Below are 17,063 nucleotides of genomic sequence, written 5' to 3' on the forward strand. Positions count from 1 at the left end.
AGAGTCATTTTGTAACTTCTACTGATGCGTGCACACAAGCACATATTATCTTAACATATCATTTTTTTTTTAAATCTATATATGCATCTCTGAACTTTCACATGTGCCTGCAAAATATGACTCCTCCCAAGTTCCTTTGAGTTTTGTGTTGTGTGAGGTACGACAAGATTGTTTTTGTTTTTTTGTATTTTCATTTTCTGTTGCAATATTTTTCCTGTTTGTGTTTTTTTTTCTCCAAAGTTGTATTTCATAAAAAAAGAAAAATATAAAAAAGAAATTCCTGTTTTGTTGGTTGTAAATTCCTCCTGATAAAGGGGACGGACAACTGGACAGACACACAGACAAATAGATCAGTTGGCGTATCAACACAAAGTATAGATGTGAAAAATAAGTGAAATATGTTCTATGTTACACTGCACGCATGGTCAAAAAGTGACTAGAGCTGTTTTTTTTACCTTTTTTACACAGAGCCGTTTAAGCGTCAAAAAACAAACAGAAAAATAAGAAAACAATGATAAATGAAAAATTCTCCAATAACTTTGTTCATGAGTCTTTAAAAAAAAAAAAGTCATCTCTTTTCATTGTGTTTTGTGGATTTATAATCATTTCATATATCTTTTTTTCTTAATCTAAATCAGACTCAGAAGGTAAAGCAGCATTATAACCCCTACACACACATATCCAGTCAGCTCACGAGAACAAAGGACATCAATAGGGTTATCGTTTTCAGTTCTTTTATGTGTCGGAATTCCAAACCTGCATCTCTGGAATGAGCGATCACGTTCTGATCCTCACTACATGACAGGTGGGGGCTATCCTTTTGGAGGGAGCTGAGGGGGACATTTGGGGTTGTCAGCTGGCATGGGAGCAGGGGCTCATATGTGGTCGTTGTGGGAACTGAAAGGGGAGACGCTACATATTCCAACACTGCCGTCTCCCCTTCCTCCGAGTGTTTGTTAGCATCGTCCGACCACATCACCCTCTGGCACCCATGTCAATGATGGCAGTGAGGGTCGGGACCCTCAGCTTTGTGTTTCCTGTCCGGCGCTTTCTCCTCTCGCATCCTCACAATCTCGCGTTCAAGTCTCTCGTTCCCATCGCTGCTGCTTTGCCGTTCACATTCATTCGGTGGCGCCACACTAAAGGGCAGATATGGCCAGCCTTGTCTCACAAGGAAGAGGCCTGGATCCCGTTTGGTGTCAATGATTCTGGGCCAAACTGGGCGCATCCCACTCGGCGGTGGGTAGGTAGGATAGCTAGGGTGCTTCGTGGAGAGGAGAGGGGGAGAATTTGAAATGTCACTGGGCTGACTCTATAGGAAGGATAATCGGGGGAATGGACACTACAAGGAGAATTGATAAGTGCTACTGTGCACAGCCCTCCTACGCAGGGATCTCTTTACGCCCCTGGTTGGGATGATTTAAGGGTGAGGGTCATGTGCTGTGGGTCTAATACTGACAACGGGTCAGGTTTGGGACTGAGCCCACTTCAACGGCCAGCCTCTGTTACACAGAGCCACCAAAACTGTGTGTCCCGCACCAAACGCACCCTACATGACGGGAGTTTTGGTGAGGGACGCAAATGGGGAATCCAACAAGAGGTGTTGGTTTGATGAGTAGGGGGCCGCTGCAGTAGTGCAAAAGCTCCCACCAGCCAGGCTAGGTGGGGGCTGTTATAATGTTGGTGGGGGTGCAATTTAGTCAAAGCTAGGCTCCAGAAAGGACATAGCCTAGATTAGGGCAAGGCAGGGCATGGGATGGGTCTAACAGTGAGGATAATGCTTGTGAAGGGGATTCTTCTGGGAGTCAGACCAGGCTCCACAATTTTGCCCAAAGGTGGCGTTCCAGTTCCTCTCGCCTCCCAGCGTCGCTCTAGACATCGAAGCAGTGAGGCATGGCCATTTGTGACCATTACCCATGCTTCCTGCCACATGTTGCTCTGCTTGGGTACTCCCGAGGGGTGCAGATTAGCCATCCTGTACAAGTGCCAAGTATGAAGTACTGTTTGGCGTTGAGTATAAAATAGATTTTCTTAGTCTCTCTTTTCTTTCATTCTCTTCTTGTATGAGTGGTAAACCCAGTTAGGTTTGGCATGGCCCCAGAATTGGAATGAACAGAGTGGGCTTTGATCTAATCAATCAACATTGGTGAATGGTCCTTTGGCTAGTACACTATGATATTTGCCATGGATATAATTGCCGTGAGATATTACCGTGTGGTAAGCATTGGTAAAGTGCATGAGACTAAAAGAGCTTTTGAGTTTAAGAAGCTTCATTTCGGTTTAGAACATTCTACCTTTTTACGTCTAATGCAATGTCCATGCATCAAAGAAAGCTTATTTCAGAGGAAATATTTATCAAGGTCCAAGGACAGCCATCATGAGTGTACTATGGAAGATAGCCATAATGCAGAAGCAAACAGCCCTTTCTCTGCATGCTAATTCAACGGGCGTGGCCGATGCGGGTTCTAGGTACTCGGTTATCTATCCTCTTGCTACTTGCGCAAATGGGTGTCAGCTGGGCTGCACATCTACAGTGTCCTTCGTCGCTCCTGTGAGTCGGCTTCTGTTCCGACAGAAACTGGGTAAATCCAAATTTCAAAAGACGACATTTGGTCCCATATAACGAAAAGAGATAACCCAAATGTAATCGGTACCATTCCCTGGAGTCGGTAGAACCATCCGGGGGGATGGCTGGCCCTCCTGTCTTCAATGGTATTTCATTTCAACCAAGTGATAGAACTGAGGATGTGTGTGTGTGTGTGTGTGTCTATGAGTGTTTTGTCATTTCCTGACTACAAGTGTGCACCGACGTAAATATTATGCACATTTCTGTGTTAGCCTACACATGCGCCAACTCCAATGGTGTATGTCTGTGTGTAGCCGCCCCGTGTCCACAGAGGTGAGGTAGTGCCTGACACCACAGGGGCATTAGTGCCGCCCCAGCCTGGGGGTGTATCCACTTTGAGGTAAATGGTAGCCTTCTGGCATTTGCCTGCACTCAGTGATGCCCATAGTAAAACAAGGCAAATGTGTATGGAAGCCTGAAGGGGCCACACTGAGCTGAGTCCGTGAGGAGGGGACTCTGAACAAACCCTGCAGGTTAGGGCTGTATATTGACACTGACGTACAGTGCATACAGTAAAATGAGGCATTCATGTTACTCTGAGGTGATGTGTGTTTTCATGTTAATGTGTGTCTGTGTGAGAAAAATACAGAGAGTGTGTGTGTGTGTGTGTGTTTGTCGAGTTGAGCTTGGCTGCCTCACTGGTAGTTGCTGCTATTGAAAACCTCCTTGGAGGCTGTGTGTGGGAGATTTACTCCTGACCCTGGCTCTGACTCTACAGTCCAGCAATTACATCTGGATTCCTCTCTCCATCTCTTCTCCTCCCTCCTCTCACATCCTTCCTTCCTCTCTTTCTTTTTTCTTCCTTTCTTTATTTCAATGCAGTAACTCCTTGGAGAGAGAATGGTTTAACTTTCATTACAAAGCCAGTGGGGCTCTTACACAAGCAGCTCGGGCAATGACAAGGCAAATCTGCTCAAATGTGTGAGTGTGTGTGTGTGTGTGTGTGTGTGTGTATGTCACAGGAGCCGGTCCAATGACAAAAAAAGAAAGTAGATATGGAGCCATGTTCTGCACATTACTTTTCAAAGGCAGACAACACAATTTCATAAAACTGGAGTAGCCTTTTATAAATATAGCACCGGTATCACTGGGATCGGATAAGATTGAGTTGAGGAATCGATAAAGACTAAGTCTGGTAGCTCTGCGATACAGCAGCCATTTCACACCAAAGTAATGCTTAAAGCATCCGCTGAAATTTCACTGTGCAGTGTTTGCTGATTGCATGTGCCTGCATGACTGTGAGCATCAATATCAATGTCACCGTTGTCCATATTTTCTGAATTACTGACTTAACACTTATTCAGAAATAATACTGAGAGGTGCTGGCCAGCATGGCAGCTGGAAACATGGGCTTTAAAAGGTGTGTAAATCGGTGACTGTTACAAAAAAGAACACGAGAGGGGGAACGGACCCCAGAAAAGAGCGCTGCTCGAAGAACTGAGGTGGAACAGGCTGTGGCTGTGTGTGTATGTGCATGTGTGTGCGTGCGAGTGTCTTGGCAAATGGATACAACTCTTACTAAATAAGACATCATGCTCAGACAGAAGGGCCCCTACACGGATTCTGAAACAGGGGTCGGTAAAAGGAGGAGAATTAGGTGGAGGAGAGGGCTGTCGAAAAAAACAAAAATCCTCTGTTTGCTCGACTCTCCTGTTGCTGGTGTGTTGTTTGTGTGTTGGTTGGTTCCAGTTTTTAAACCACATCTGTCAATGCAATGTCGGAGGAATGCAAATCCCTGCCGAGAGGACTCTTCCTCCTTCCTTTCCCTGTAAAAACGATGGCCCTTCCATCTCTCAATTTGCCCCAACTTCCTTCCCTTTGCGTGGTGGGAATTGTGTTTCACACCTCCTGGTCCTCGAAGACCTCCAGGAAGAGCGGGGGGAAGAGTTCATTGGGACACTCCACCTTCATGTGAAGGAAGCGGCTGGCGTGGCACGCCCCGATCATCCGCAGGTCGGTCACCTTCATTAGGAGCTTCGGCCAGAAATGAGGAATGTTGTGCTTGCGGTAGTTGATGTAGTGCTCGAACGCCAGCAGGTAGGTCTCCTGGCACTTCTCGATCTTGTCCATGCAGGTCAGGCCAGAGCGATCTGGGGATAGGAAGATACGGCGGGGAGGGAGGAAGAGAGGTGAGCGGATCATTTAAGAACAAGGAGAAAAGAGAAAAAAGGAGAGAGGGAGAGAGTGAAAATTAGTGCATAAGAAATCAACAAATGTCATCGTTTCATAACAAAATATGACTACTTTCATTTGTTTTTATGGACAATTTCCATTGGGAAATACTTTGTGTACTGTAATGCCTCGATTAGGGGCTTGGTACCTTGAAATCATATTCATTCTTACTTTCTAATAACGCGGGGCTACCCTGGGAATTGTTACATTGCTTCTTTTGCGAGAGGCCACCATAATACATATCCTGTCTTTATTTGCATTCTATCATTTCAAAAACCCTGAGCACATTATGTGCCATGAGTTCCACAACCCTAAAAAGTCTGTTTTGATAGTGAACTAATCAAGTTCAGGAGGAGATTTAGAATGTCCTCCTTTCAACACTGAATATGTATGTGGGACTTTAATTATCAGGCCATAATTACATTTGGATCCACAAAAGGTTACGATATATGCGGGGTAAGGCAGCGGGTAATGAATATTGACAGTCATGGAATTGTGTCTCCAAGGGCACAGAAGACTGAGAGTTGACGTTAGGCTCAAACTCCCAGAGTGTTGTAAGCAGAGAGGAGAGGCACAGCCATGCAGCGTTAAGTTTGAGAGAAGTAGTCAACCTGAGCTCATGAGCAGCACGGCCTGTAGCAGCGCCACCTCTGTGTCGTCGAGGTTGAACTGCGCCAGGCTCTTGCCCAGATCGAAGATGGCGTCCGACACCACGCCCAGCCCGCCGTTCTTCAGCTGCTCCCGCTTCACGGCCATCTCCCCACTCAGCGTCAGCGTCTCACTCTCGGGGTCGTAGCGGATGGCGGCTCGCAGCGACATGATCTCCATGCAGCAGCCCTTCAACAGGATGATCTGGTCTTCACACGGTAGCTGGGGGGAAATGGAACATTTCATGCAAGGTTAGTCATCTCTTAAGAATTTGCATATTGGACACATTTGAGCATTTTGAGGCTGTGAAAACCATGGTATTATCCACCATAACTACAGAGATATTGGTGGATGATTTGAACAAAAAGAAAATGTTACATACAGTAACAGTTAATGTGGGTACAGTTTTCTCATTCATTTTAGAGTAGGGGTTTCAGGGTCTTATTAAGTTAATTTTCAGGTTCATATTTGCATTAAGTGCCTCTACTGTGACATGTCTCCATGCGCCAGCACCTCTTTTCACCCTCTGTCTGAAACCAGAGCCCAGTCTGCGCGAGTGTTGTCACTATGTTGTGGAAGTAAACAAAGGATTTCATTCGAGGCGTTTCACCCTGCCCTCAAGCTTTATTACTTTCCCCAAAACATTTTTTTCCTGGATTACAACAAAACCAAGTTGAACGATAAACACACTGAAGCACACGCACAATCCCTCCGGGGATGAACAGACAAGAATAATGCCTTCCTTGCACAAATGGAGGGGGAAAACAAAACAACACATTTCTTTATTTCTCATTCATTTACTCCACTTGACTTCACTTACGATAGACGAGAAGTGCTGTGACTGAGACAAACTGCTTTAGATAGAGGGAGGAAAGAAGTGAGGAAGGCACAGATGGGATGAGCGGGAAGATGTGTTGAAAAGAAGCAGATATGTTTTCCCTGATGAACACAGATTATGACTAATCCACCCTGATTTACATGGATATTAGAATTGAAGTTGAAACCCATTTGATTAAATCGAAAGACTCTGCTGCGCTGAATTAAATCTCACTTTAGCGTGTTTATTATTTCACTGATCTCGACTGCTGAGCAGATTAATAGCCATTAATGGTCTGATTTGCCTTGTAAATGTGTACCTGGAGGGCACACTTCATTTCCAGCAGCTGTATTCTTATCTGTAATTTACTGCGGTGGCATGAACAGATCTCATGGAAGCTAAACAGGTCCTCTCCCTCAACCTCCTTCATCAGATCCTCTCATAATGTAATATATTCCATTGTGAAGAATAGACAGCATATTGAATGTGACAGATTATCTGCTCCAATGTCTGGAATAGTATTAATGCATCCTTATCGGCACCTGTTTAGTTTCTTCATCTCTAAAATGAGTAGATTATCCAGCAGCAGTGGGGAGAAATGTATTCTATTTGACGCTCTCACTTGAATAGTAGCATCCATCATAATAGAAACATTTGATATAATCGGGTAATCTGAAAGACTTTCAAATATGCTGATTAAAAAAGCGACGATCTCTTCTTTCAAAACCACCACTGATCTATGTTCTCAAAAGCAGTAATGGATTACAGTTACAACTGTGCCTCACACACTGGTTTCCTTTCTTTCGGACACACACAGCCGTCCCACCAAACGATACCTCGGCCTCCCTGATAACGATCCGATCCAAGGTCTCGTTACCAGAGACAAGAAACACGAGTACACGCTGCCAATCAAGGCGGGGCCAACGGGAGCAGAACTGCTGGCGTGTTTTTCAAGTCAAAAAAGTGTAAATGCATGAAACTGATCTGCATATTTACTCTGCGAAAAATGTTAATTTCTAATCTCATGCCTTTATGGGGAATGATACACTTTAAAAAACCCTGAGAGGAGTCGTGATGAAATTAAGTAAATGGTGGCCCTAGGAAAAGCACAATTCATTCTAAAACTCTGTGGTCAAATATAACTCGTCAAGTGTAATGAAGTCCTACTTTTATTCATCAAGAATGTTCCCCATTTTTGGAATCCTTCATCCCTGTTGAGGCACGCCACTACAAATACAATTGTATCCAAGCATCTCCGGTAACACAAGGTGAGCTCATGATATACAACGGTCATTCTGGGGCAAAGATGTCTGAAAGAATTGCATGTGTGAAATCTGTTTGACCCTTACTCCACAGAACATTAGTCTTTTTCCACAGCATGCTCATGAGTTGTTCATAGTGTCTGTATCTCTGGAACCTCTGGTGTCCTCCTAAAATAGAATAAGTGCAAGACTAATTGACCTCCTAAATCACACATCCCTTCACTAACACACTCACTGGTTTGTCTTCTGTGTGTTATCTTTCTTTGCATGTGTCAGACTCCCTCGCTCGCCCTTTACACCGCTCACCATTACTTACGTCAGAGAACATGGGCAGTTTTTTGGCAAAGTCGACGACACGGGTGATGGCAGGAGTGATGATCTTGGTGAACTCGCTGAAGGCCTCCAGGTCCACCTTGTCTCCGTCTGACGTGGGAGTAACCGGGGACTGGCCGATCTTCTCTGGCTAGAAGGGAACATACGCATAGAAGAGGGTTAAAGCCCAGTTGACCTTCATTAAACGTGAGCAAAACAGACACATCAAACGGTGGAGCGACTCACAACTAAAGACAAAATAACCGATTCATAAAGATGTTATGACTTTATATTTTTCCTCCATTGTTTTCCAAAACCTATCCAAACACATGAATGAGCCACACTGTTGTAATGGGCGATGACAGCACATTACTGCCTCAAAATACTTACTAGACCCCAAAATGTGTATTAATCCACCGCTGAAAGTAATCCCCAAGAAATGCACACTTTCCTTACAGATATTATTTCAGGCTGTCTTTTTATTTAAATAAAAATGCAAAAAACCTATTCAAGACACCTTTTTAAAGATGCGTGTCTTGAGTAGAAACCAACAGACCTGGGGCTGAGCGACACAGGGAGTAAGTTAAGTAATAGTTTTCAAAGTTGGTTTTGGAGTCATTCAAAATGAGGGAGATACAGAATAGTCGTTTTGTTTGAATAGACTAGGAGAAAAGAGAACATTGAGCTTAGTGGATTCAGCACAGATCCCTACCACAGGACAATAGAGTACATTACAAGCTTCATCGTGGAGTACGGGTGTGTTTTCAGAATTAAAGAGCACAGAAGAGTAAAATAGGATTACAGAAGAATCAATAAGATTGGTGTAGGGCTTAGAGATAAATATAGCGGCAAAAACAACACACTTTGAAATGTTTTTTATAGCCTTTTGATCCTTTCTACAAAGTGCTCGCTTGCCTCTAGGAGACAAGTTAAAACCAATTGACCAGATAAGGACGGCAGATTGTGCTCAGAGAGAGGAATGGGACATGTCACCCGGCAGACAGCGCTTACTTACAGGACGACTGCGGTGGGGAACTGCAGATCAGTGATACATACAGAGTTGTGTTAACGGCGGTTGTGACTATGAAAGATATTGTTTCACGCGCCGCTGAATAAAGCGCGTGTCAAGGCCAAAGTCATTCATTGAGGCCGGGCTGAGATGAAACTATAGAAATAAAAACCTCACACAATGACCCATCACTCGCCATCTAGAGGGAATCAGTGCACATTGAGCCAGTCCTCCGCTGTGCAGCTGAGACATGATGGGACATCTAAATAATGGTGGTATTAACTTTGATGGGCTGCAAGTAGTTGTGCGAGAGCCAAAACAAAGCATTGGTTTCACTCTGAGGGGATGGTTATCTGGAGAGCAGCTGAGGTTCAGAGCTGGAAACACACCGCGAGACTCACCAGACACTACTCACGCTGACGGCAGCATAACATGGAGTCTTCACCCCCGACTGTTTTAGGGCCTCTTTAAACTGGTTTAGAGCAACGCATTTTCTGACTTAAGCTACCTACCGTGATATTAAGACAGGAAGACAGTTTTCATTTTATTTGTCTACGTTTTGAGATAAATGAGACTACAAAATAATGGAACCTACTTACTACTGTTTAATCCACAACATACACTTTAGTTGTATATAATCTCTATTGGCGCTGCATTGATAAATTAATCCATAGAAGTTTTTCAGGTAATAATGACAACAAATGATATTGTCATCATCTAGAATAAGGAGGCTTCCTACTTTCTCTATTCAATGCCTTAATAAAGTTAATATCTTCTGCTTTGGACTGACAAAAAAGACATTCTATAGACCATTGATCGATTCATCTAGAAAATAATGGGCAGAATATTCAATAAAGAAAAGAATCATTAGCTGCAGCTCTAGTTTCAAAGACAGTCAGGTCTGTATGTCAGATGACCTATACTAAGGGGGAGAGATTCTGGGTGTTTTCAATTACATTTTAAAATGCCCAAAAAATGCCCATTGACTTCAATTCCATGGCGTGGCAGCAGAAGTCTCAGAGGTTTGGCCAAATAAAACCAACACTATCTGCATGGTCAGATGCTGAATGATTGATCTTGTTCTATGATAAAAAAACAAACATGCTATAACACCGCACTGCAGTGAAAACATATGTAACAACATCTCAGAGGATGAAAACACAATAAAGCCTGAAGGCTTAAACCAAGATGTGCTTCTTGGTAGTTTGTATACTTAATACTTAAAATTCAAGATAGCTCTCCCACTTTTAATGAAAAGACTGTTTAACCATCCGCCATCTATGAAAGCAATTTAATAAGAAAACTAATCTTAATACTACACGTGTTGTTGGAGCTCGAGTGATGATGCCGTGCATAGGCATATATTTGGGTTTGTGAATGGTCTTCATGCTGTATGTGCTTTCTCATGGACTAAGGAGATGTTCTTGCAACTGTTTATGTATGTGTATTTACTGTGTGGCCATCTGGGTGGCATCCAGGGAAAAGACTTGGCTGTACCGCAGAGCTGGAGAGGGATTACGTGTTTCCTGCTGCACAGACTGCTTGGTCTGGAGCCTAAACGATGTCAGAGATATCATAAAGCTCAACGTGGGCTCAACATTCCTAAAGAAACTGTTTTTCTGTCACGCAGAGAAAAAGGAAATCATTTTCAAAATTACCCAGAAGAAGCACATGATATTTGGACTGACATGAACCCCGGGAGAGACTGGGAGTTGGCGCATGCTAAGGTGGGAGGAGAAAGGCGGGGGGGCTTTTTAATTGCATGTCTGTTATAGTATTTGCTGAGATTCAACTGTTGCCCTTATATCAGATAGATCAGTGTGAGAAAGATGGTTCCAGTGGAGCCAGGGAAGATAAAGGATCTTTGTATCAGGCTCAGGTGGCTTCATCACTTTGCTATGCACTACATGGTTCATTCTTCATGTGATGAAGATATCTGTTATAATGATAAAGCTAGGTGTAATGCCTCGAGTGTTTACATTTCAGAAAGATGAAAATATCCTGGGTTTTGAGTTGTTGATCCAAACATGTCAATGAGGTTTCTAGCGTCTACACTCACCTTTGTCCACTGTAAGGACACTTGAATTCCACCCTAACCTTGGGTCAATCTTCACGGAAATATAGTTATCATCTGGTGATAATATGCTCAAACACACTGTACAGAAATGTGCACTGCGTGAAAGACGATAAGATTGTGACTGCAGAACTGCAAAATGTTGTTGCAAAATGCTGAACATGACATTCTGAATGTCTGGATTCAATGTGTCCTCCGTGCACTGAGTCACACAAGAACATCTGATCTTTTCATTTGGTTTGGGAATAGCTGAGTAGAACATTTGACGCTAGCCAGTAGAGCCGTCTCATTTATCTAATGTTGCCGAGACCAACAGCAAGCGGCTTGAGATAAAGTTCATGAGTTTATTGAAGAAAAAGATTTGTTTGATCTGAAAGGCTGCCACAGAGAGTTTATGCTTCTCTTGGAAAGCTAAATAAAAGACTTGGAGCATAAATGTAGTCTGACCTTCGCTAGCAAGATAGCAGTTGGAGAGTTACATGCGAGTAAGGAGTTCATAGTAGTAAATATAAATTTGCCTTCACACTTAATCATTACTATGAGCATGTATATCTTAGTCATTGTTTAAAGAACACTTTGGAAAAGCTCTATTTACTTCACATGGATCAAATCAAATCATTTGTTTTGCATCTTTTGTCAGTTTGCAGACACTGCCTCTTATTCGAGAATAAACATGCTAACCCATTTGTTTGTATGTTAAAATATTCCACTTTGAATGTACACATGGTAATCAATAATCATGACTAGTCCGACCCATATATGTAGATTCATCTCTTGTAAAAGCGTTCTTTTAGAAATGTGATTCTGAGCGTAAGAGAGAGAACATTCTGAAACCGTAACTCAGACCAATGTGTTCGTGCAGATATGGGGGCCCAGTTAAATAAGACACATATGGGAGGCGTGTTTGATGGTGTCTTGCAGGAGTGGAAATTGCGCTTGAGTACCAACATATCATTATTTAAGTGCCGATATGATGCGCTAAATTGTTGGTGAGTAGGTGTATTAGTTCATGGTCAGTTAGCACTTAGATGGAATACATTCAATGAATTTAACAAATCTAGGGCACTTTGTCTGTGAGTGCTGCCGCTTCCTCTCTTTTATGCAGTGTGTTGCGTTGCCGCTTCCTCTCCTTTATGCAGTGTGTTGCGTTGCCGCTTCCTCTCCTTTCTGCGGTGTGTTGCGTTGCCGCTTCCTCTCCTTTCTGCGGTGTGTTGCGTTGCCGCTTCCTCTCCTTTCTGCGGTGTGTTGCGTTGCCGCTTCCTCTCCTTTATGCAGTGTGTTGCGTTGCCGCTTCCTCTCCTTTATGCAGTGTGTTGCGTTGCCGCTTCCTCTCCTTTATGCAGTGTGTTGCGTTGCCGCTTCCTCTCCTTTATGCAGTGTGTTGCGTTGCCGCTTCCTCTCCTTTATGCAGTGTGTTGCGTATATTGATGCAGAACGTAATCAGCGCTTCATTGGAGTCGTCATTTGTGAGCTATAAGTACAGTGTGTGTGTCGCTTCTGCCGTTTTCAAGCTGCCGTCCCCACAGGACTAACAAAGCTCATTCCGGTTGGCTTAGCATGTGCGTTTAGATATTCAGGGTTCAGCAGCTGTACCCTCCAGAGCCCCGTTAGTGGGTGAAATAGAGCAGTTTATCCTTTTAGATGAGCCCAGCTCAGTGCGAAGATATACTGTATGTCACAGAAGCATGGGTGGCTGTCTTTTAAATCCGTTTATTTTAAAGCCCTGCTCTAGAGACATGCTTTGAAGGGTTAAAAAAAGATATTTCTTAATCTAAATTATATTATAGATGTGATGTGAGTCTTGATTCATGAAGTGGAGGACACACATTTCAAATGTGCCTTTCTTTTAAGGAAATTCTCACATTTCTTTCCTCAGCTTGAATCTTCAAACCTCCTCACCTACAGGAACCCCCCTCATTTCTCCAATCTTACACCCGCCTACCCATCCCCGGGTGGATATAAAAAAAGGAAGCCCATTGATTTCGCCTTGAGCTCAGGTCCAATGCTGCTGTGAAATTCTTAATGAGTGTTTAAAACTGGGTAAGCACCCCAGATAATCCTGGGCCAGAACATGAGGTCAGCGCCTGAGTCTGTGAATGATACCAGGCAGGGCTGTCCAGGATGAATGTGAGCACCAGCGCAGCAGGGAGGCTCAGAGAGAAACCCCAGCCAACAACTGTCACGATCCGTCTGTATTGTATTTTGTCTTTTTCTGTCTTTTGTTTCATGTTTTATTTTGAAAGGCCTTCACCTCCTGTCTTGCCTGTTTCTGTCTGCGTTGTGTCTGTAAATCTGTCTGTGGTTCCCTGTCGTTAGTTTCCCTGGTGTGTCTAATTGACCCGATTGTGTTCACCTGGTGTCCCTGTGTTTTCTCCTTCCTCCTCACCTGTGTCTTGTTTGTGTGATTAGTCTTGTGTGGATTTAAGTTCTGGTTTTTCTGTCTGTCTTTGTCGCTTCGTCTTGTGTTGTGAGTAAGTCTCCGGTGAGTGTTCTGTTATAGCCTTGACATAAAGGAATGTTCACTTTAATCTGCATTTGGGTCCTGCCTGCTTCACACACCGTAACATTAACCCTGTGCTCATAACTGAGGATTTACTCTGGCTGTGATAAGGAGGAAGCCCACAGGCAACAGATGGGAAAGTAAGTGTAGACACAGAGAGAGAGGAAACAATAAAGTGAAGTTGGGAAGGGGATTAAAGTGAAAAAGCATGTGAAAGAAAACTATGAAGGGAATTAAGGATGGTTATGAGCCCAGAAGGATTAAGATGAATAAACCCCCCAAAACGCTGCAGAGAAGAGAGCAACAAACAGAGCTATAGAAGTCAGAAAGAGCTACTATGGCAGTCAGCTTTGTTTAAAAAAAGAAGAGCTGCAGCTCACCGAGATCAAATGAAACCTTATCATTTGTGACTGAGAATGTTTGCTTGTGTGAGGATATTATGCAACTCGCCCGTTGCGAGGTTCTGAAGGGGTTACAAGCAGGAACATTGAAGCACACACACTAAAGCAGCACTACATCGTTTCCAGTGTGAAATCACCCTGTGGCAGCTGCTGGAGTGTTTTTGCACTTAAACAGAGTCAACAAGTCCTGAGTGCTTGTTACCGCCGTTTTAATAAACACAGCCTTATCCCCTGATCTGCAGAACAGCTTTTCCATAGGGTTGAAATTAGTTTGGGGGAATTGTTCTACATGTCAACATTGTGTTTGACAGATTACCAGCTGAGTTCTCAGACAACCAGTTGGCTTTCAAAGGAGAACGGTAAAACAACAGGGGAAAACACAAAAACAGGGGAAAACACAAAAACAGGGCATAGTTTTGTATCAGTTTTACAACTTATCTAAAATCTTTGTCTGTCAACATTAAATTGGCAAGTGCAAGGTGGTCAAATAGGTCCATAGCTATACAAATAAGACCACAATTATCATTTAAAAATCTGAAATAGATGATTAAACATTTTGTCAGAAGTTAACTTGATTCAATTTAAAACATGTCCGTAAACTTGCTGCTACGGCACCTTGTAACCGTACAGAAAGTGGAACGTTTTAGTTGGTAAACAATGCTGTTCTGATAATAAAATAACTAGTAAATAGCGCTTTAATTGGCAGTTTTTTTCCTCTTACCAGGAATTTGCGCTTCTGTTTCCACTGTGCGCCCTGAGCGTTGGTGTGCCGGTGGGCCTCCGTCACCAGGTGGATCACCTCCCACTCGCTGTCAGTGGGCTCTGGACGGTTTTGGAGGGTTTTCACCATTTCCTCCTTCTTGCGTCGCTCCCTGTTCTCTTCAATCAGACGCCGTTTAGCCACCCGCTTCGAGTCATCCAGCACCACTGCGAAGAGATGAGGGGAGATGGAGGAGAAGGCCCGGAGGGGAAAGAGGGAGAGGAAGAAAGCATAGAAGAGGTATGTAATTAGTTTGCGCGTTGCCTAACGTCTGCACATCGTCTAGAGATGCAGATTCCATATAAAGTTCTACACAACGCTTCTATATACAGTCCTCACATCTTTATGTCCCCTGCATCCCTTCTGCACCACTCCCTTCTTTAAAAAAAAGCAACAGTTTTAAAACACAATCTGAAATGTGTACTTTCAGATTAATTAACAACTTACGGTAACATTTTATACCACACCCATGTCTGTAATGCATACGATGAAATCCAAACATTAATTACATCATAGACACGGGTGTCATAGAAAGTGTTAACAGAATGAATGCGCTTACTGTAAACTGTATACTATAGTTATAAACACACATAAGTCTTGTCAACAATAACATTTTGTAATAACTAATCAAAGTATGGTAAGACTTCATAACTGCTGGTCTCACACCGACACTGTGGTACTTGGCCTTATAACATGTTTATAATGCTTATAAGTATTGCAAAAAGCATTATGAACTGTGATTATACAGTGGTATGGGTTAATTATAATGCACTTGTTTATCATGCATTATAGAGTTGGAACAGAGAACGTTTATATTCTATCCAGCGTGTATTTATACATTGTAATCACTCGTTTCTGTGTGAGTGAGTTTGTGTGTCTGTGTGTGTGTATAAATGCATAGCACTCACAGTCCATGGCCATGCCCACGGCAATGCACTTCTTGAAGCGGCACAGCTGACACTGGTTGCGGGTGATCTTGTCGATGATGCAGCAGCCATCGTACTTACAGGAGTAGCTGGGGTGGAGGTTCTTCTGAATGGTCCTACGGAAGAAGCCCTGCAGACACACAGCGAGGGGCAGCGGCATTTAATGGAGATTGAGGGAGAGAGCCACTTACAAAGTCGTTGAAAGGACAAGTGTGAGGCTGAAGCCAGGAGACAATATATAAAAACGTTGTCTCGACCACATATTGCTGTTTGTTGCAGTGTGAATAACAAGCTGGCTGAGACATTTTAATTACCAATTCTGCTTTTGCTGTGTGATAAAACACAATCAGAAAAATATCTTTAATGGAATGTGTTCTGTACCTGACTTGCTAGCCAATGAGGCACTTTGTGTAAATATGAACTGAGCCTTGTAGTTGCTGGAAGGCAACAGCGTAGGAATCAAACAAACCGTAGCTGGACATTTTAAATTCATGAATTAGGCCTTGTATCAGCCAATCATGTAAAATGTTTCCTGAAAATGCAGTAAAACTTGAAAATATAATAAATGTGCACTTAATAATGTAATAAAACCCAATAATGTAATAACCTGACCAGTAATGTAATACAATGTCCTGAGTGACATTTTCACTGTCTCCTTCTCAATGTAAGGTGAGGCTAACTTTGGTCTATCAGGAAATAAATACAAGTACCCAGGAATTAGATTTAATTTAAAGCGGTGATACTTTTGGACAGGCCCCGTCTTTACAAATAGAAAATCCATGAAAGGATCCCTATTCATAATCCTCTGGTAGGGTTGTTGAGTTAAAAAGTCTAAACGTCTCCACTTTATATGTTGTGTACTTTAAATATACATAAAGCCTTGAGTTCAGTCGGCTTACATTAATTATATCGTGAACTCATACACTTTACTCGATAAAACAAGCACACTTTTCAATATCATTACATTATACTGTAAAATGAAATTATAATAATATTATTACAACTTTAAACAAAGGCGTATGATAATAAAGTACAACAAAATAAGTAATGATACAGACGTTCATGTTGATCCAACTGGAAGATATTACAGTCACTGACATGTTCATGAATTATCGAAATAATGTTTTCAATCAGGAAATGTTTTGACTTTACAATTACTATTATTGGGTTTGATTATAGGTGCGATCAAGTGTTTTCAAATTGCAATTAAATGCAGGCGTTATCACATGTTCAGGATATCTTAACATGACTGGGTGCTACGCTTAACGCAGGAATCTGATGTGTTTAAATATACTTTTTTCTAAGATGTCATCCAATCAATCATACATCAACTACATCAATGATTACCATCACATGCAAGGCCTTCAGATACAACACGCCATTGGAAACACACATGAACAGAGCCTGAGTGACAGCGAGGAAGACAACTGGAAGAGGTGAGAGCTGATGAGACAGACTGGCAGGTTTATATAAATATGTGTATGTATCATTTTTCCGTGGCTGTACACAATGTGTCTTTGACCTTGCTGTGTGTTGACTTTGAAGAGACTGCTTCA

General features: G+C 42.7%; 1 protein-coding gene and 1 long non-coding RNA gene across 4 annotated transcripts in view; one reads left to right on the top strand and one right to left on the bottom strand.

Annotated features, from left to right (window-relative positions):
• Window positions 1-717: 717 nt before the first annotated feature.
• Window positions 718-17,063, bottom strand: part of thrab (thyroid hormone receptor alpha b) — a 139,634-nt gene continuing 123,288 nt past the window's right edge. For all 3 annotated transcript variants that reach the window (XM_034107045.2, XM_034107047.2, XM_034107046.2), the window contains 5 exons: window positions 15,490-15,637; window positions 14,543-14,748; window positions 7,842-7,988; window positions 5,410-5,668; window positions 718-4,716 (listed from right to left, as the gene is read on the bottom strand). In XM_034107045.2, coding sequence (XP_033962936.1) covers window positions 4,466-4,716; window positions 5,410-5,668; window positions 7,842-7,988; window positions 14,543-14,748; window positions 15,490-15,637 — 1,011 coding nt within the window. In that variant the 3' untranslated portion in view covers window positions 718-4,465. The remainder of the gene's footprint in view (window positions 4,717-5,409; window positions 5,669-7,841; window positions 7,989-14,542; window positions 14,749-15,489; window positions 15,638-17,063) is intronic.
• Window positions 13,380-16,917, top strand: LOC139435857 (uncharacterized). Its single transcript, XR_011645070.1, has 3 exons — window positions 13,380-13,402; window positions 14,711-14,821; window positions 16,813-16,917. It is a non-coding gene; the product is annotated as an uncharacterized lncRNA (long non-coding RNA).

Source organism: Pseudochaenichthys georgianus, chromosome 19 (assembly GCF_902827115.2).
Source record: "Pseudochaenichthys georgianus chromosome 19, fPseGeo1.2, whole genome shotgun sequence".
Lineage (NCBI taxonomy): Eukaryota > Metazoa > Chordata > Actinopteri > Perciformes > Channichthyidae > Pseudochaenichthys > Pseudochaenichthys georgianus.